The sequence below is a fragment of the Myotis daubentonii genome, chromosome 3, assembly GCF_963259705.1.
Source record: "Myotis daubentonii chromosome 3, mMyoDau2.1, whole genome shotgun sequence".
Taxonomy (NCBI): Eukaryota; Metazoa; Chordata; class Mammalia; order Chiroptera; family Vespertilionidae; genus Myotis; species Myotis daubentonii.
In genome coordinates, this window is record NC_081842.1 from 200,101,755 (window position 1) to 200,122,700 (window position 20,946).

Sequence of the window (20,946 nt, forward strand, 5' to 3'; positions counted from 1 at the left end):
TGGCCAAAGGAAAAAAGATGCAGGCTGGTTCTAGCAACAAGATTGGTATTTCCAGAACCTGGCTGGAGAACCTGGCTAGAACCTGGCTAGAACCTGGCTAGGTAACCTGGTTAGAGAACCTGGCTATGCTGATCAACTGAACACTGTCTCCGTGTTATTCCTTCTTCGCCGACTCCTCCGTCCACACCTTTGGGAACCCCTGGACCTGCTGGGGTTGGACCCCAACATATGATTGCCTAAACGCTCCCTCTAAATAGTTGTGCCATTTTACATTCTTACTGTTATGCCCAGATTTCAAGATCCCCAAGAAAATCACACCAGGGAGCCAGTCCGATGCAAAAGCAGAGGGTCCTTTATTGAGCTAGCTAACTCGACCCTGCCTTCCGGCCAACGCAGTGACCGGAAGCAGAGTGTCCCCACCGTGGGAAAAACAGGGTTTTAATAGGGGGTGGAGTGAGGGGAGGGGAGCTGACTGTGGGCCCTGCCAATTGGCCAGGCGCCAGTCGGGTCTTCTTACACAGGATGTGGTCATCTCTATGGCCGCACGTCCCTTGATTGTCATTGGTTAGTTTAAAGAAATCCGGGCGTGGCCAGCAGGGGCCTGGGCTTCCGGGAAGAAGGTACTCTCCTGAGCACATGGCGGCTGCCCCAACATGGAGGGTATGGGGCAAGATGGAGGGCATAGCCCTCGCCCTTTCACTTACCAGTATTTGTGTAGACCTTTTCCCCTCCGCCCTTGTTAATATTAGGTGAAAGTGACCTGTCCCTTTTGATAAATTCAAGTTAATTCTTAAAAGCAAACAAGTAAATAAGATATTGAATTCAATATAGAAGATGCCCACCCACAACTAGAAAAAAAAAGAAAAAAAAAAAAGATTGGTATTTCCATAATAAAAAGTAGTTTTTAAAATGATAGTGGATTGTCCCTCGGCGGCTGCCGTAGCGTGATCGGTTACGTTGCCATGGAGATGCGCTAGGCCAGGGGAGTGGGCTGCGCGCGCTGAGCGGACCCTACTTTCCGACTCGGACTGCTGTGGCCCCGGCGAGATCGTGGAGCGGGTAACCAGTTCTCCATGGACAGAGCCTAGCAGAAAGATGCGGCCTGCATGTCTCACTGGCCGCTGACCCACTGGCCTGATGACCGCATCTCCCTGTACCTCCCCGCTTCAGTTCCCACGGCCCTCGGTCAGCGGCCTCTCTCAGATCACCAGCAGCCTGTATATCAGCAATGGGGTGGCCGCCAACAACAGGCTCCTGCTCGCCAGCAACCACATCACCTCGGTCGTCAACGTCTCGGTGAAGGCAGTGAGTACCTTGCATGAAGACATCCAGTATGTGCAGGCGCCTGTGGCCGACACTCCCACGGCACGTCTCTGTGACTTCTTCGACCCCATTGCTGACCACATCCACGCCGGCGGGCTGAAGCAGGGCCGCACGCTGCTCCACTGCGCAGCCGGTGTGAGCCGCTCGGCTGCCCTGGGCCTCGCCTGCCTCATGAGGTACCACACCATGTCCCTGCTGGAAGCCCACACCTGGACCAAGTCCTGTCGGCCCATCATCCGGCCCAACAGTGGATTTGGGGAGCAGCTCATTCACTATGAGGTCCAGCTGTTTGGCAAGAACACCGTGCGCATGGTCAGCTCCCCCGTGGGACGCGTCCCTGACATCTTCGAGAAGGAGGTTCGTTTAATGATCCCACTGTAAGCCATGCCCCAGCCCCCGCATCGGGGGTCAGAGGTGCAGATCTGCCATTGACCCTGCACTGAGAACTGAAACATCCTACTTTTGTGCTACAGAAAAAAGACAGATGATGCCTTTTATCAGAGCAATAAAAAAGGAAGCGTGCCGTAAAAAAATAAATAAATAAATAAATAAATAAATAAAATAAAATAAAATAAAATGATAGTGGAACCCATTCAAAAGTTAACTTTAAGGTCGCCAAGAAAATCAGTAAATTGTCTCTGTTACAATAATTTGGAAAGAAAATGCCTTAAAATAATTATAATTGACTCTAGAATCTAAAAATTGTTGAAACATAAATAAATCAATTTCAAATGGAGGAAGGCAGTAGCCGCCCTTCCCCCAGTAGAAAAAATATGGTCTTTTTAAATTAGGCAGGTAGGCCAAACTTTCCCCACCCACAGCAACCTCTTACAAAAAAATTTGGCTGTTTTAAAAAGTCAAGTGGCTAGGCCAAAAAACTGGTTCCTCCAGCTTAGAGCAAAGCTTTTTCCCCTGCAGGAAACCAGCAGGAAGAAGATGCAATTTGCATTTGTATAGCTACCGGCCTGCTACTGAGCTCTAGCACCTTAATTTAAAGAAATACTAAATGTTTCACTTACCAGCAAAAATTGAAAAGCTCTAAAAGTTCAAGATTCAAATTAAATTGAAAGAAAATATATAATTGCGATAACTAAATGCCTAAAGTGTAGAAATTTATTTTTGTGAAAATAATTTTTGTGTTTTCTCTAAAATAATTAGAAATTCAAAATATGTTGCTTAATGGTCTAATTAAAAAAAAGGATTAATTCTGTAATCCCAACCGAAATTTTTGTTTCTTTGTTTTTTTAATTAAATCTTTATTGTTCAGATTATTACACTTGTTCCTCTCCCCCACGCCCCCCAATAGCTCCCCTCCACCCGGTTCCCACCCCACCCTCTGCCCTTACCCTCCCCACTGTCCTCATCCATAGGTGTACCATTTTTGTTCAGTCTCTTCCACACACCCCATGTCCCTTTCCCCCTGAGAATAGTCAGTCCATTCCCTTTCTGTCCCCCTGATTCTATTATAATCACCAATTTATTCTGTTCATCAGATTCTTTATTCACTTGATTCTTAGATTCACTTGTTGATAGATGTGTATTTGTTGTTCATCATTTGTATCTTTACCTTCTTCTTCTTAAAGGATACCTTTCAGCATTTCATATAATACTGGTTTGGTGGTGATGAACTCCTTTAGCTTCTTCTTATCTGTGAAGCTCTTTATCTGACCTTCAATTCTGAATGATAGCTTTGCTGGGTAAAGTAATCTTGATTGTAGGTTCTTGCTATTCATCACTTCGAATATTTCCTGCCACTCCCTTCAGGCTTGCAAAGTATCTATTGAGAAATCAACTGACAGTCGTATGGGTACCCCCTTGTAGGTAACTGACTGTTTTTCTCTTGCTGCTTTTAAGATTCTCTCTTTGTCTTTTGCTCTTGGCATTTTAATTATGATGTGTCTTGGTGTGGTCCTCTTTGGATTCCTTTTGTTTGGGGTTCTCTGTGCTTCCTGGACTTCTAAGTCTATTTCTTTCACCAGGTAGGGGAAGTTTTCTGTCATTATTTCTTCAAATAGGTTTTCAATATCTTGCTCTCTCTCTAATTCTGGCACCCCTATAATTCGGATGTTGGTATACTTGAAGTTGTCCCAGAGGCTCCTTACACTATCTTCATATTTTTGGATTCTTTTTTCTTTTTGCTTTTCCATTTGGGTGTCTTTTACTTCTTCGTACTTCAAATCTTTGACTTGATTCTTACGATCCTCTAGTCTGCTGTTGGATCTCTGTATAATATTCTTTATTTCAGTCAGTGTATGCTTCATTTCTAGTTGGTCCTTTTTCATATCCTCGAGGGTCTCACGAGACTTATTGAGGGTCTTACTAAATTTATTGGTGGTCTCACTAGACTTATTGAGGGTCTTACTAAATTTATCGGCAATTTCTAGAAAATTCTTGAAAAACCTTAAAACCATGGTTTTGAACTCTATATCCAGTAATTTGCTTTCCTCCATTTCTGTCATTTGTAACCTGTTTCTTTGTCTCCACATTTTGGCTGCTTCCCTGTGTTGGTAGATGGTTTTCTGTGCTATATGTCCTATAGGGCCCAGTGGCTCAGCCTCCCCAATTACCTGAGGTGGACACTCTTGGTGCACCCCTTTGTGGGCTGTGTGCACAGTCTTGTTGTAGTTAAGCCTTGATTGTAGTTGGTATCACTGGGAGGAATTGACCTCCAGGCCAATTGGCTGTGAGAATCAGCTGTGTCTATGGTGGGGGAACTTCTATGCTGGAGACACCCTTATGGGGCAAGACTTGCTTCAGTGGGGCTTTGGTGCTCACCGAGTCTGCTCACTGAATCTGCCACCTGAGTGTGTCCCTTATGGATCTGAGGAGATGTAATCTGGATGGTCGCACTCTGACCACTGGGTACACTGGCTCTTGAATCTCTAAGGAGGTGCTAATTTAGCCTCTTCCTGAAGCTACCCCGCAGGAGCTATGGAGAGATCTGCAGATTCCTCTTCCTTGTTTGGGATTTGGAGGTGCCCAGATGAGGCCCAGCTGTGAAGTGATGCAAGCTGCTGTTGGGCCTTGGGCCTTCTTTTGGAAGTTCTGTGTCTCTCTGACCCAGCTGCAGTTTGTTAGGTAATTTTAGATTGGGAAGGGCCAGGCCACTCATATGCAAAAGCCTCTGCACACAGCTTGGGTGGGGCGGGATCTCAGGGAATCAGCAGGGCAGAGCAAACAGCTATGGCTGATCCTCAGCCCTGCCCTAAGAGGCCCCGGGTCTCAGTGTCCTGTGGTAATCGCTGCAAGCACCTCTGAGAGAAAGCCGCCCTCAAGATCTGCCCACTGCCTGACAGTCCAGTTTCTCCCTGTATAAGTCTGGGTCCCGAGAGACTCACCCAGAACTGGAGTTGGGGCCGTCGGGAGCTTGTGTCTCCCTCCCGATTGAAAAAGACAACCTTGTCCTCAGTTGCCAGCTCTTTCCGCACGTGCCTCCGTACCTCTGCACTTTATTTCCGCACCCCCTCTGAGTCTCACTGTGCTTTTCTCTTTCCTTCTAGTTGTAGAATTTCCACTCAGCCAGACTTCCTGTGGTTCTGGATGATGTCCGTTTTGTCTTTTAGTTGTATTTTTGAAGTGGTTGTGCGAGGCACCAATTTCAGGTGTTCACCTATGCCGCCATCTTGGTTTCTCTTCCCTCTTTATTAGATAGGCTTTCTCCAGAGTTTCTTTAAAGAAAAAAATCTTTTTAATAATTATTTGGTCCTTTTAGTTTATTTTTTTCTCTGTGGGGCTTGAGCAAAATATTTTCTAGGGATATTGTGTAGTGTGCTGCAAGTGTGCTCCTTGTGAGTTGAGCTCTGCAAAGGTGTCACCCTTTGGTCATCTCAATCTCTCTTATGTGTCTTGGTTTCTCTCCTGGTAGTCTAAAACAGACAGAAGGACTCAGGGTGCTGGTTTGCCAAATCATATGTGCACTACCCAGGTGAGCCAGTAAATTAATTATAGTTGAGATGGAATTCTCTATAGAGCAGCTTTTATGTCCCGAGAAATAATTTCTGACACCTCCACGAAGTTTTTCAGTCACCTAAAAGCACCCAGTGATTTGGGCAGGAGGGACGAATTGCTCCTTTTCTTCAGAGTTAAACGTAACTCTCATTCATATAGCTGTTATTTGCTCAGGCTTACAGAAAACGCTGACTTTGCTAATTGTGAAGCCGACTACACCAATTGTCTTGTGTAGTCACCAACTTCTGACAAAGCCAATAGTCTAAGAAAGGAGGGGCACTTATCTGAGGTGTCCCTTGAAATAAACTTTAAATGTGCAGGTTTTCGGACATTCAAAGTAGTTGCCAACAAAAAGACCACTTTATGCAGGCAGGACCATGGCAGGCAATTTCATCTGACCTTATATTAGTACTAGAGGCCTGGTGCACTAGGGTCCCTCAGTCCGGCCTGTGCCCTCTGGCAGTCCGGGACCCCTCAGGGGATGACCACCTGCTGGTGTAGGCCCCTCCCCGGCAGTCAGACATCTCTCTGGCAGCCTGGGAGCCCTCTGGGATTTGCATGTTTTTCTTTTATTGGATTAGATCATTAATCATAGTAACTGTTGCTTCTGTATCAAAGTTCTATTCCTGCTAAGTCTAGAAGCAGCCTCAGAATCCTTCTCACCATTCATCTTAATTCTGATGCTTAGTTGATCAGAATTAATACCTGAGATGAAGCCTCTTACTGCAGATGTATCCCAGAATGCATGGCATTCTCTCTGCTTTATGATCCAGCTAATACATTGCCTCATACATGTTGATTGAGGTCATTTTTCCCCTTGCAGTTTCTAGTAGTAGATTACCATCTACTGCCTAGGAAGTAAAATTGACTGTCTCCATGTCGATCGCAAAATAAGGCATTTTTCTCATCAATAAAATTTCATTCTTTCAGCATGAGTAATTTTGTCAACAATGTTTTGAGGCAGTAACAGTTTAAAACAAATTGAGTGAATTATTGTTTCAGGTACTGTGCTGTGTCATACACAGATTTCATTTTATCTTTGCAACAACTCTATACAGTAGGTACTATAATGACACAGATGAAAACACGGAGGTATAGAGAGATCAGGTAACTTGACCAGTAAAACCCAAAAGTGGCTGAGTCTCATTTCAAACTCATGAGCCTTGGCATATAACCATTACACTCCACTCAGTATTGTGCTAGAGCCTGCTCTTACTGGCTCACAAATTTTCAGGAATTTTGTAAGCTGGTTGTTAAACATGTTCATTATTAAAAATTAAATTATATAATCTTAAAAGTGAATAAATTACATGAAAACCAAAGGAAATACATACTCTAAATTCATCACTCCTCAATTCTTTCCTACATTTTACTGTTCTGACTCTTGACATTATTTATATCTTTTGGGTCTTTCTGGTAGAATATAATAGTGTATGACTGCATGTTTCTCCTCAGCTCTGCATTTAGTGGCATCACATTAGCAGCTGAAATCAGCCTTGGATGGAGAATTTGTGCCACAGAAGTTGGCTGACAGTATAAACCAGAGTTTTGTTTTCTTTGATTGAGAGCCAGTTGTTAAACATTTATCAGCACAACACTGACCACATTGGTGGTGGTGGTCTTGTCAGAATGTGTTAGATTATGCAGGTGAAAATCATTTTAAACAGATTTGATGTAGATATTTTCAAAGATGGAAGAATTGTCCCTGTCAACTATGTTAGTTGATTCATAGCTTCACTAATTGTCATCATTGCAAAGTTTTCAGTCCCCATATGGATTGCTGGATATAATATGTCATGCCCTGTCCCGGTCCCCCTCCCTTCGTAGCCTTTGTTACCTTAAGGACTCCAGTTTTCCATTTATATGTGTAAGTACCAACCTTACCGCCTTAAAAATGTCAGCTTTTAACACCGCTCCGTTCCGTATCCTTCCGATGAAAAGTGGAGTTGGGTTGCGGCACAGGAGAGAAATTCAGAAGGGGAATATTGGAGTAATGACTGCAGTAGAAGAGGGAACCTATTTCCTGGGACACAGGCACTGGTGTCCTGGACCACAGGGCTGGCAGCTTCTCCAAGTGGCTGCAGCATGGGACCTCGGGTTGGATGGCTTGTCCGTCTCCGGGGCGGCAGCCAGCCGCAGGCGCTGGCACTTGGACCACAGGTGGGCGGCTTCTCCGTGTCCCCTGTGATACAGTGGGCATCTTCTCCTGCTGGCTGCAGCTGGGATCTTCGGGTTGGATGGCTTGTCCGTCTCCTGGGCGGCAGCCAGCCGCAGGCACTGGCACTTGGACCACAGGTGGGCGGCTTCTCCGTGTCCCCTGTGATACAGTGGGCATCTTCTCCTGCTGGCTGCAGCCTGGGATCACGGGGCAGGCAGCTTCTTTGTCTCTTAGGCTACAGCCAGCCTCAGGAGCTGGGGCCTGGCTTCTCAGTCTTCCCGAGGACATGGGGCAGGTGGATGTGGGGCAGGCAGCTTCTCCAGCCAGCTGCAGCCTGGGGTCAAGGGCAGGCGACTTCTCCGGCCTGCTGAGGCCTGAGATCACGGGCAGGTGGCTTCTCCAGCCATCTGCAGACTGGTATCACGGGCAGGCGGCTTCTCCAGCCGGCTGCAGAATGGGATCAAGGGGTAGGCGGCTTCTTCGTCTCCCAGGCCAGAGCCAGCCTCAGGCGCTGGAGCCAGACTTCTCTGTCTCCCCTGACTTCTGTGTCTCCAATAGGCCTGGAGCGGCCAGAGCCGGGATGCTTGCATGGTAGCTGTGGCTGCAATGCAAGTATCCCGACTCCGGCCTCTGCCATCTTTGTTGGGTTAATGTGCATATCTCTGGATGGGTTTGGTGGGCGTGGCTGGTGGGCGTTCCTTGGGCATAGTGAAGGTACATTCAATTTGCATGTTTGTCTATTATTAGGTAAGATAATTATTATTTCCAGAGGAATTATGCCACACAAATAGTTGCAGTTACAATTCACACATAGATTTATTCTCTTTTTATCACTGCAGTGGGTCCAAAGCTTATTAACACAGAACACAATGTTACTCACAAAATTCCTGGTGCCATAGGTACAGGCTTAAAGGGAGCTCCCAACGTGTGGCTTCCTCTGGTGGCAGCAGCGGCGCCTTCTCTGGCTGGGTGGTCAGATCAGGAGCCAAGTTTCACTTTCAGGGTGGTGTTACCTTCAGAGATCCCTGCACACAGCTTGGATCTACCTGAGGCCCCACCGTTTGTTCATCTGTCTTCTGGCACCGAGGGGAACTGAACCAAGTGGGGAAGGGGACTGCGCCCAAGCTGAAGGGGATCAGCGAAGGTAACTTCCAGCGATCAGAGCCACCAGTGCAGCGCAGGGATCAAAGCAGTCAGCAATGACCAGGCGTCCAGCAATCAAGAAATGATCAATTTGAATGGGCTATAGTACCCATGGCAGTCCAGGGCGGATTAGAGGATTCTGGTAAACAAAATGCATAACAACATCTCAAGTTTAACAGTAGTTCCTATGGGCATATCAGTAAACAAACTTGCAAGCACTAGGTTTCACTCTGTAGAGGGGGAGGATTATATGTCATCAGACATGGTTATCAGGGCAAGTCACTCTAAGTCAGCAGTCTAAGTTCAAATCCTTATCAATGGAATACACACTCTTCAGGGCAGTGGGGAATGTGTCCTTAATATCACACTTTAAGTTTCAGGACAGTTAATTCAAACCTTTTAACACATTTTTAACATTTTTTGGCATTTTTTAAAATTTCTATATTTTACTAGCACAAAGCACCATTCTCTATCCTTCCATATCCCTTTGCCCTGGTTTAATTTTTCTTTACAATACTTGTTCTTCCACTTTATTTTATCATTTATATGTTTGCTCCTGCTCTGATTTTTTGAATAGAAGAAAATGGAAGGTAAGCTCCATGAGGATAGGTTCTGCACATCTTATTCATCATGTGTAACATTGCCTAGAATAACACCATCACAGACTAGGCCCTCACATTTTATTTTATGGATGGATGCACAGATGGATGAATGGATGAATGGATCAATTGATGGTCAGTGAATGGATGGATGGATGGATGGATGGATGGATGGATGGATGATGGATCAATGGATGAAAGGATGGAAAGACTGATGAATGATAACTGGATGGATGAATGGATTCATGAATGAATGGGGAGATGAGTTGACATCCAAAATGCCACAGGGCAACACCTGTAGAGCAAAGCACAAAACACTCCAGCAATTCTTGCACATGAATGTAACTTTATTTTTACCTAAAGCCCACTCATATTTGCTCTTCCAGACACCTCTGAGGGGGTAAGTGTGGTTGTTTCTAGCCCAAATTTCAGGATCTGGGAGTAGAGGAATGAGTAACACAGGACCTGAAGGCTGCCTGAGCCCTCTAGCATCCTTAGGAGGCATCTGCAGCCCATCCTTTCTCCTCAGATGTCTGGGGCTGAGATGTCTTTGGTAGAGGAGGCTGGACAATACCTCTGGTCTTAGCTGAGTGTGGAGGCAGCAGTGAGATGGTGGGGCTGACTCTGGTGGATAACGTGGACCATTTGCAGGAGCTGAGGATCAGAGAAGTCACATCAGGTGAAGCTTAAAAAAGACACAGGACACAGGAGGTGAGTGGCTTTGGCCTCTGGGACCCACTGCCCCTACCTCCGCCAATGTCCTTGCCTGTAGGACACGTTTTCTTTTCTCAGCTCAGAACTTTCCCAAATATTGTTTCTAAACCTGGGAGACACACAGTGGTCCCTGTCTTATTTGGGAGTTGGATATTACCATTCGTTGTCCTCCCACCTTTCAAACTGGGGGGTTCTTAAGGCCAACGCCAGGCCAGTCACCCACATGCCTGGCCCAATACCTGTATGGCCAGATGCAATATGCTCCCTGAGGATGCCCAGACCAAGGGGGCAGGGAGTGGTCTCTGTGTAGGAAAGGTCCAGGGTCAAGGCCAACCTGAGGCAGGGTTCTGGACATGAACTGACCTGAATGAGGATTTGCATTATCTGACTTAATCCCCTCGACAGCCATGCCAGGAGGGTACTAACGAATATCATTCTCATGTCATTGATGGAGAAACTGAGGCTCTGACCACAATGCCAGTTTGTGGTGGAGCCTGGATTTGCTACAGTTCTGACTCCGGACCAGGTGTTCTTGGCACTAGAATGGGTGCCTATAGTTCACGTGAATATTTCTGCAACAACACAGGGGTCACTAACTGGATAAAAGGAGGGATGAACTCTGGCCAGTGTGGCTCAGTTGGTTGGGCATTTTCCCGAGCACCCAAAGGTTGCTGGTTCCATTCCTGGTCAGGGCACATGCCTGGGTTGTGGACTGACTTGATCCCCAGTAAGGGGTGTGCAGAAGATAGCCAATGGGTGTTCCCCTCTCACATCAATGTTTGTCTCTCTCCCTTTCTCTTCCTCTCTCTCTCAAAATCAATTTTTAAGATACATATTTTTTTTAAATAAAAAGAGGAATGAAAGAATCTCAAGGTCCTGGCCAAGGCAGGTTGCTTCACACTCTAGGCTATGGCCTTCAGAGAGCATGTGTTGTAATAATGCCAGAAGCCGGTCCATCCTTGCTGCTTGACATAGTCGCTGCAAGGAAGAAACATCTGCACAGTATATGTTTCAAGGGACCTGGTGTATATGGCATACTATTCTTAATATGTTTGCTCCCCTACTTAGCGCTATGTGTTTTAACCAAGGTCACCTCTCAGAGAAAGGTTGTTCCCCAGGTGGGGATTTTTCCCTGGAGTTAGGGATTAACAGGACTAAGGAAGAGAATAAATCAGTAAAACCCCTTAACTAAGTGCCAGGCGGGTAGTTGACCACTTTAACTATGAACAATCACATTTAAACTACATAATCTTTACTTAGGATAATCTCCTTCAATTACTACCTTGTATCTTAACAGAACAATAGAGTAGTGACCTGGAATGGAGATAACAAACGACCTAACCTTTGGAATAGAATGGGTAGGATTAATATCAACTGTTATAAATACAGATGTAACAGGAGAATAAAGACAGAACCTGGCTACAGAACCTGGCTGGAGAACCTGACTAGAGAACCTGGCGAGGCTGCTGATCAACTGAACGCTGTCTCTGGGTCATTTCTTCTTCCACAAATCCATCCACACCTTCGGAAACCCCTGGACCTGCTGGGGTTGGACCCCAACATAATAACACCAGTTTCTCAAGCCTACCCCACTCCAGGGCTCAGGGGGTAAGAATCACAAGGGTGGAGTCATCTGTCCAGAAGGGCTCACCTGTGTTTCAGGCCAACATTGGGGGAAAATTGCCTCATCATTGCAGAGGCAACCAAACCTCTGCTTCCCACATGTCTCTTCCCCACCCCACCCCCACTTCCAACCAAGCTTTCCCAGGTGGCATACCAAGTGTCTGAAACCCCTCCATTCTGCCATGTCCCAGCTTAAGGCGCTGTCTCCAGCAGGCTCCTGTGGAAAGTTTGTACCAGTAAAGGGGTGTTCTAGAAGCCCCCATCACCTCGGGGAGTGAACTCTAGATTGGGCTAACAGGAGGCCCTTGGGCAGAGCCTGTGGGGGAGCCTGAGGCTGGTAGGGAAGAGACTTCAAATGAGGAAAGCGGGGAACACCCACAAATGGTCAGAGCAGAGTGGGGCCTTGGCCAAGAATTAAGGGTTATGGGGGCTTTAAGGATGTCAGCTTGTGGTCACAGAGGGGTCTAAACATCAGATCCGTCACAGCTGCCCAGGTGGGATGCCTTGAACTTATATGGGTAATGGGTGTAACAGGCCACCCCACAGGCAATGTATGTCAGTTGGAAGTTTTCTGGGTCCAGTGTGTGTGTGTGTGTCCGGGGGGTTGTGGGGGTGTGATTGTATTTCCTGGACCTGGGAACCCAGAGCTTAGCCTTCAGCTCCCTGGGCCAAGTTCAGATCCTTGAGCTCTCCTCAGATACCTGAGCTCAGGTCCCATGATGTAGCAGATGGACGCAGGCGGGAAGCCATTGAAGGTGGAGCTCATGACTGAACTGTAGGCGCCCATGGAGGGGAAGATGAGCCAGTCACCCACGTCCAGCTCGGGCAGCTGCACCTCCTCATTGTAGAACGTGTCAAAGGCATCGCACGTCGGACCATAAAGGATGCAGGGGAAGAGGGGTGGCTTTGAGCAGAGCTCCTGCAGGGACACAGGGGTGGGGAATCAGAGAAGGAAGAGCTCCTGCCCCCAACCCACCCTCCCAGCCCATGCCCTCGGCCAGCAGAGCACCTCCAGGCACCAGCAAGGACACTGGCAGTCCCTCACACCAGCCAGTCCCTATGTGCCAGGCACTGCTCTTGACCCGGCCCTCATGGAGCTTATATTCGTTCAAGTGACACATCCTAGCCCTGCTAATTCTCAAGGCCACACACATGGGGCCTCCATTTCCCATCTATAAAAGCAAAAGATTTCAGTCAATAATCACTCAAAATAGTGGGTGAAACTCATCTGCTATTGGAGTCACATGGGAGGAGGTTTAACAAAGGATTGATGCCACGTCCCAACCCAGGAGAGGCCTGATTCCAATCGCCTGGGCCTTCGCCTCGGCATCAGGGTCCTTGGAAGCTTCCCAGATGAGTCTACTGGGAAGCAAGTTGGAGAACCTCCATTTCCTAGGACTCCTGCATCTCCAGCATTCAAGGGTTCTGGACACACACACACACACACACACACACACACACACACACACACAGTGCATACAGAGAGATCTCATGGAAACCCAGAGGCAAACCGATGTGCACGCACACCCACACAGGACCATGTACCCATCTACCAATCTACCTGCACAGGTGTCAGTCAGCATGCTCACACACAAAATGCACACACACAGAAGTGCGCATGCAAATACAAACAGGCTTGCCTGTGCACATCCTTGTACACGCATGGGGTATGACAATCTACAAAGCCATGTGTAATCTAAGACCCTGCCCCCTTGCACCTCGCAGAGGGATCCCTGCCTCACAGGGAAAGGAGCTGACTTCAGTCCTATCAGGGTCTGGGAGGTGCCAGAGCCACACAAGGGTCCCCTTACCTTCACCACAATTGGCATCCTGGGGACATGATCCCTGAGGAAGACGCGAAAGGTGCCATAGTGGCCCTCATTGAGATAGTACAACAGTTTCCGGTGGCCTCCTGGGGGAGAGGAGAGGACAGGACTGTGCTCAGCCAGGTCTCACCACTGATGGTCAACACTGAGTCCCGCACCCTTAGGACCGGCCCAGGCCCTCTGCCCGGCACTGGATAACCCTTGTGTCCTGCTTCAGGAGCCTCCCCGGGTCTCCGGCAATATTTGGGCCTGTTCTCTGGGCTCCCACGGCTCCTCTGCCCCACCCGCACCTCATCAGAGTGCTGCGGCTGCTACTGCCACTAACAATGATTGTACAAGTAACCCGGGCATTGTTCCAACCTGTCTGCACATATTAAATCATTTCATCCTCCTAACAACACTCTGAGTAGGAACAATGAACACTACTGTACATTTGAGGAAACTGAGTCTTGCTAGAAGTTACACAGGAGAATGTGGCAGGGCTGGGTTTAGTGCCCGTCAGTGCCCGGCTCTCACAGTCAGAGAGCAGCGTAATTGTCACCTCCTTCCTTCTAAATACTCTGCCTCTGTTGATGCCTCACTGAGCACATGGCGGCTTCTCCCCAGCTCCATCACACTCCGAAGTACATTGAGCTGATGCTCACCTGCAGCCCCAGACCCTAGGACATGAACTACTACCAACCACTTTCTGAACAACCTTAGACATTGTCTGACCTTAGACATTGATTTCCTTAATCTTTCCAACTGGTTTCTGTGGGTACTGGGGCCATTCCATACCCTTTGAGCATTTAGATCCCCAGATCTTTCTGATTATTGGTTTCCTCTGCTTGGGTCCCCTCACCACCACCACCACCATCTTCTCCCTGGTGTGAGTCCTCCTGTCCTCCGCTCTCTCTCAGCTGCCAGCACTGATCCAGCCTCCTGCACCCACAGCCCCACTTGTCCCTAAGCCAGTTGGTCATGGGTTAGTCATGGCAGCCCTGAGACTGTGCGCTCCGCTCGGCTGGCATGTCTGCAAACACAAGGGCACCAGCCTCTCGGTCAGAAAGACCTGGCGCCGCTGTGCATGAGCTAGCTGTGCAGCCTTGGACAGTCACTTCCTCTCCCTGAGCCTCCAGATCTCTGCCAGCAAAATGGGAATGGCCCCAAACTGCCTCACAGGAGGGCTGAGCAGAAATGAGGTAAAACAGTAATTGCTCACATAATAGCTCCTTAAATCACTGGCAGCTGAGGCTGTTATGAAGACAACAATGGTAAGCCATAATATGCATAACTCAGGCTTTTCTTAAATGATGGCTGAAATCATATGCCCCAAATCAAAATATTCTCTAATGAGATGCTTTGTGAGGAAATGAAATTAGTGGACTCACGTGCCTTCAGAGTTACAAAGGTGTGGGTAGGGCATTTGTCCAAAGGATAAGGAAACAGATTAAAATGACTTAGAGCCCGGCTGTCGTGGCTCAGTGGTTGAGCATGAACCTATGACCAGGAGGTTATGGTTCGATTCCTGGTCCGGGCACCCTGCCTGAGTTGCGGGCTCGATCTCCAGTGTGGGATGTGCAGGGGTCAGCCAGTCAGGGATTCTCCCTCATCACTGATGTTTCTGTCTCTCTCTTTCCCTCTCCCTTCCTCTCTGAAATCAATAATTATGTATTTTTAAAATAAAATAAAAATTATTTAGAAATACTTATATGACGGTCATAACATTTCAGAGTAAAGGACACTAACCCAGAGGATGAGTCTCTTCTAGCTCAACATGCACTTCAGTTTGCACTTAGCTCCCTTTGTGAGGACAGCATCCCCACCCAACCCCTTCCCCCAAATAACAAACAATCAAAAACTCTCCTGAGATGGCTGACCTCAGTATCATTTACTGTTACCCTACAAATGTCACCCTTAACCTCCAGGCCATGGTACCGACAATATTTCCTTCATATGTTTGTTGTAGAAATACTGTTTACTCACTAGAACTCAGGTTATAAAACTCCACGCCTGTTAGAAAATTCTTGCTTGGAAACAGTAAGGTGCATACCAGCAGGGGAGGCTGTGGCCCATGAGCTGTGCCCTCAGACTTCCCCTCCAGACACAGGAAGAATAAAGAGCCTCAATGCCTCCCTCCAGGCTCTCTGAGAACAACACAGTAATGTTACTAACAGGCTCTATCCTGTAGCTAAATCAAAGCATGTTTCCCCCGGATGAGGAACCCAGGATGGAACTCAGACCCTCTGCCCCTCCTGCCCCCAAGGCCTGGGGATCCCTGGACAGAGCGCTCCCTGCCCAGTCCGGGCCCACCCACCTGGCTGCAGCACAGCCTTCTTGGCGATGATGTTGACAGCGGCCACGCAGACAGGTGCCGCGTAGAAGCGGCCTGACTCCGCAATGACTTCAATGCCGGTCCCCTCGGGGAAGTCCTGGGCCAGGGCAGCATTGATCACTCTCGCCATCTGTGGGGACAGACCCGAGCCCTGTGAGGCCAGTCCCTGTGCGGGGTCTTTCCCTGCATCCTCTCTCTTCATTCCCCTGACAGCTCTGTGGGAAGGTGTCAGCACCCCCTTGTGCAGGGGAGGAGACAGGTCAAGACTGTGGCCCAGAGGGGAGAAGTGCCCGAGGGCACAAGCCTAGTGACCAGGCTGTAGCACCATGAGATCTGACTTGGAAACATGAAATCAATACGTGATCAGCAAAGGAACACTGTCCCCTGGGTGTGGGGGACACAGTAAGGAAGCCTCTATCTGACTGTAGCCTTACCAGGGGTAGGAACCAACACGCCTATAGAAGGTACAGAACCACATAGGCCCGTGCAAACACACACACACACACACACACACACGTGTAAATGCTCACATGCCACCCATGTAGAGTCAGAGTCCTCTCAACCAACACAAAGCCCAGCTACATGCAGGCACAGGATTGAGTTTCAAGAGCTCCCTGTACACACACACACTCTGTGCAATAAACCCCGCTGTAGCCCCCAGTCGCCCTCTCCTCCTCCCCTCTTACCTCCTCAAACTCCGGCTCAGAGCCCTCCACTCCGGGGAAGCCCCCTCCAATGTCCAGGAGGCTCATGTCATGCCCGACCCCACGGCCCATCTCGAACACCCGCCGGCAGTCGGCGATGGCCTGTGTGAAGCTGTGGGGATTCTGGCAGCCCGAGCCCACGTGGAAGCTGAGCACAGGTGCAGAGACAGGTGCAGAAACACACGAGGAAACGCAAGGGTCAGCAGGAGGAGATATACATTCGGAAACAGCCACACAGGCACACGGACACAGACACAAGGACACACATGACTACATGGAGCTCGTGGGCACCCACAGGAACCACAGCCTTGGCTGTGCACATGGGGGCCCCAGAGACACACACCACATGACAGTCCATGACCTGGGCTCTCATGGTTGTGGGACAGTCACCTCTCTTAACTACCCCTCCCCAAGCCTCTTGGCAGGGACTCCCCTTCTTCTCCTCTTTGGAATGCAAGTGATCGGAACCCCAAATCTCAAACCATCCACCAGGGGACGCAGAGGACCTAATCAGGGGCAGGTGAGGTGAGGTGAGGTAAGGAAGGAAGCTCCTCAGGGGCAACATTCAAGGGGGCACCAAAGCACTGAGCCATCAACATAAGTAACCTTCGTGCACAATCTATATATATTAGAGAGAGAGAAAGAGCGAGAGAGGGAGAGACCTCAATTGGTTGCCTCCTGTACACATCCCATCAAGGGATCGAACCCGCTAATGCAGAAATATCATGATGAATAAAATACAAAAACTTTAAATAAAGACAAGATTAGTTAAGAGTAATTGGACCCAGAAGGAAAAGGAAAATTTAGAAATGCCAATCCTGTCTTGATGTAAAAATTGATATTCTCTCATCTTTGATTTTTTTAAAAATTATACATATTTTTATTGATTCAGAGAGGAAGGGAGAGGGAGGGAGAGACATCAATTATGATAGAGAATCATTGATTGGCTGCCTCCTGTACGCCCCCTACTGGGGATCGAGCCGCAACCAGGCATATGCCCTTGACTCTTCAGTCCACAGGCTGACGCTTTATCTACTGAGTCAAACGAGCTAGGGCTCATCATGGATTTCTTCTGCATTAATTTTTTAAATACTGTATTAAACATTATTTATGTGGAGTACAAAGTTTTCAGCATCCCGTTAAATTTTACACCCAAGGCCAGTGCCTTGCCTGCCCCACCCTCCCAGCAGCTGACACCCACCTCCTCTTCTGAGGACCACAGGGAGCCCCCGGAGGCCCAGAGGGGCCACGCTGACCGAGGGCACCCAGGTAGTCAGAGGCTGGGGACAGGCATGAGGGCCACGAGCCCTGCCTCACAGGAGGGAGAGTCCGTGCTCTTACCTGGCGCCCACCACAGCCAGGCCGAGATCTCGGGCGGACTTGAGCAAGTGTCCACACAGCTCCAGGCTGGCCCCAAACTTGGCGCTCATACGGATGAGGCTCTGGCTGTCCTCGGTCCACAGTCGGAGGACCAGCCTGGGAGGGGGTGTGAGGTGACAGGCGTTCTTAGACACACGAACCCCAAGCCTGAATGCTTTGCCGCCCCCACCCAAACTCCTCGATCCTCAGGACTGTCCAGCCATGGAGGTCCAGGGAGGGAACACACCACTACTTACCATACTTCAGCCCAGACAAGAAAAAGCAGGAAAAGGATAAAATTATAAACATCCCTTCAGCAGACCTCCTGTCACAGGATCAGAGACGTTAAATAACTTTCCCAAGAACACACAGATGCGACAAGTAAGTCAGAAATGTGACCCCTGGTCTTCCTGAATCCTATGTGAGTGCTTTTCCCATGAGGTTGCTGACTCCAGACCTCCTAATGCCAGGCTCTGCCAGCGCCTCTGCAGACACAGGAAATCTTTATTTGACAAGAGTGGGCACCAGGGAGGGCACTGGGACACCCAACCCACATTCTTGTTCTTTGCAGCTTGGACGTCTCATACTCACCACGGAACAGCCTTCATCTCCTTGCTGAGGCCCAAGTCAGTTTGCCAGAACTTCCTCCCTGTCCCCACCTGCCTGCAGCCCTGCTGGTCTCACCTGGCCCCAGGGTAGTGCTGGGCCACTTTGGTCAGCTCCTCCTCACTGTCGAAGGTCAGGAGCTGCACCCCATGGCGGGCAGCATACTGCAGGTGGGAGACCTGCTTGCAGGGGTGGGCATAGATGATGCGTGAGGGGGCGACGCCCAGGCCCAGCACCTGCTCCAGCTCCACCTGCCATGGGCAAAGCCAGAGTAAGGGGCTGCCTCCCTGCTACTCTGCTTTTTGGGCACAGGAACCACAGGCATGAAGAGCTCCCCTACTGAGTCCCTCCTGTGCATCTGGCACAGCGCTGGGCACATATTGTGCTACTTAAGCTTCTAGACTGCTCTGAGGAACATATAGTTGAACCCATTTTAAAGACCAAGAAACTGAGGCTCCAGTGAAATGGCTGGGCCAGGACAGAACGGGGTCTGTGGATTAAAGCACATGTTCCCTCCACTCCTTAGCTCAGGCTGACTGCCCTCGTCACCTAGACCAGTGGAGGGTGCACCACTCCCAGTTCATTCATTTATTCTTTCACAAACAACTGGGCACCACACACATCAGCCACTGCTCATGGGCTGCTGTCCCCACTTTGAGACACCTCGCAACTGGTCTTTTTCCTCCAGGAACCGTCAGGCCTATGGATGAGGAAACTGGCTGTGGCCCAAGCTCACCTGGCTGGCACAGTCGAAGCCGGTGCCCAGGGAGGCCAGGACACGCAGCACCAAGGGGCTGCTGTTACACTTCACCGCATAGAAGGGCGAGACCCTTGGCAGGGCCTGGCAGAAGGCCTGGTGGCGGCTGGCTAACACTCCCAGGTCGGCCACCATGAAGGGGTCTCGGTGGTCCTGCCAAGGCAGAGAGAGAGGCAAGAAAGGCTGGGCATTGTGTCATTTCAGTGAATCCTCATGGGGTCTCCATGCGGAAAGTACTGCTGTTACCCAGTTAGGAAAGAGGAAACTGTGGCTCTAAAATCTCTTTTTATTTTTTTCCTTTTTCGTGAATACATTGGGGTGACACTGGTTAAAAAATTATGCAGGTGTCAGGTGCACTACAATATGAATCTTTTTCTCAAGGTCAATAGCAACTACATGGCAATGGTAGGATTTGATCCTTGATCTTCTAACTTTTACAACAGGAAGACAGGAGGGCAACAAGCTTTATAGACCAAATGGGCGCCAGGACTCTCCAACCCTCACCCGGATCGCTTGGCACAGGGTGGAATCCCAGGAGCTGGTGGGGGACTAGAAGGGGACAGGAGAGCTACCCCATGCCACCCGGGAACACAGCTATTCAGTAAGACCTAGTAAACTGACTAATAAAACACAAAGTCATATTCTGTCCCACCTAAGTAGGGACTGAGACCCACTCTCCCCTCCCTCCTCTCCCCTCACCGAAGCAGAGAGCTCCCGGATCTTCCTCAGGACCACCTCCATGGCAGATTCCTCAGGCCCCAGCGGGACGATATCCTTCATCGCGGAGCTTCCAGGGTGCCCTTCGTTCTCCTTCGAGTCCATGAGGGTGGTGCTCATCCCTGACTGTCCATCAGAGCGCTCTGCCAGGGACACTCCCAGCATCCTGGAAAGGCCTTGCACTGAGGACACTGCTCCCTCCTCCTCCCAGCGCCCTGCTGGCCCGTGGAGCCAGAGTTCCTAGGCCAGTAAGTCCTCGGCCCTCCCATGCAGCCACGTAGAGCTCCATGGAGCCCTCGTGAACTTTCTCATCTGTGGATGGACCACTGGCCAGGCCCAGCCTGCTTCAGAGACCTAGTTTGGGATCAAGGGAGATGCTCAAAAGAGCCCTACCATAGGTGGCTGGCATCCTCTTCCAGGCTCCTGCACACACATGTTCCCATTCACAGATGAGAAATGTGACCCACAGAAAAGATAAGTGCAGAGTCCACCATCTTTAGATTATAGGGCTAGCTGGGACCCAGGGTTCATCTAGCCCAACATTCCACTTTACACATGTGGACAAGTGGCCCAGAGAGAGGAAAGGACTTGCCTAAGGTCACCAAGTGGCCGGTAGCTGAGCTGGGACTGGCACCTGGGCTGCCTAAAGCAGCCACGGCACCTGCTGCTGGCCACCCATCCCTGAGACTGAAGTGAGGGCCGCCTACAGCCTCAGTCCTTCTGTTTCAGCAGGTGGGGCTGCACCCATGGGCCCCACTCCACCCCCAGACTCACCTGGTGCCGATCATCACCTGCTCCTTCAGGCCCAGCACAGGGGACCAGGACCTGTGGTGTCTTGGGCTTCAGGTAAATCCCTTTGGGAAGAGCAGAACTCAGCTCCAATCTCAGGACAGGTGAAGAACCTGTGAGGCTGTCCCTCCAAACCATGGCTACGACGCCCCACTCAGCCAAAACTTCCCAGCCCTGTGGGTGGCCCACACAACAGGCCCTCGTGCTAAAGTCAGACTCCCATTATAAGTGAACAACAGTGATGATCAGAGTAGAGAGACCCTGGAAACACAGTCACCCACCTTCCCACCTCTAAGATGGAAACACCGTGGGCTCAGAGGTCTTCAGACAGATCAGCAAAGCTGGAGTGGAGCTGCGAGTGGAACC

At 49.4% G+C, this 20,946-nt stretch overlaps 2 protein-coding genes across 2 annotated transcripts; one reads left to right on the forward strand and one right to left on the reverse strand.

Moving 5' to 3' along the window:
• The first annotated feature begins 923 nt into the window (after positions 1-923).
• Positions 924-1,850, forward strand: LOC132229530 (dual specificity protein phosphatase 18-like). The gene has a single exon (XM_059686114.1). It carries the CDS (start codon positions 1,138-1,140, stop codon positions 1,702-1,704), a length of 567 nt encoding a protein of 188 aa, XP_059542097.1. The 5' UTR covers positions 924-1,137; the 3' UTR covers positions 1,705-1,850.
• A 7,658-nt stretch (positions 1,851-9,508) lies between these two features.
• On the reverse strand, positions 9,509-20,290 carry LOC132229531 (antizyme inhibitor 2-like). Its single transcript, XM_059686116.1, has 11 exons — positions 20,185-20,290; positions 19,774-19,957; positions 19,054-19,227; positions 18,396-18,568; positions 17,694-17,828; positions 16,335-16,500; positions 15,631-15,778; positions 13,320-13,420; positions 12,210-12,427; positions 11,663-11,725; positions 9,509-9,856 (listed from the first exon to the last, which is right to left on the reverse strand). The coding sequence occupies exons 1-10, from the start codon at positions 20,232-20,234 to the stop codon at positions 11,701-11,703; spliced, it is 1,374 nt and encodes a 457-aa protein (XP_059542099.1). The 5' UTR covers positions 20,235-20,290; the 3' UTR covers positions 9,509-9,856; positions 11,663-11,700.
• Between the last annotated feature and the right edge of the window lie 656 nt (positions 20,291-20,946).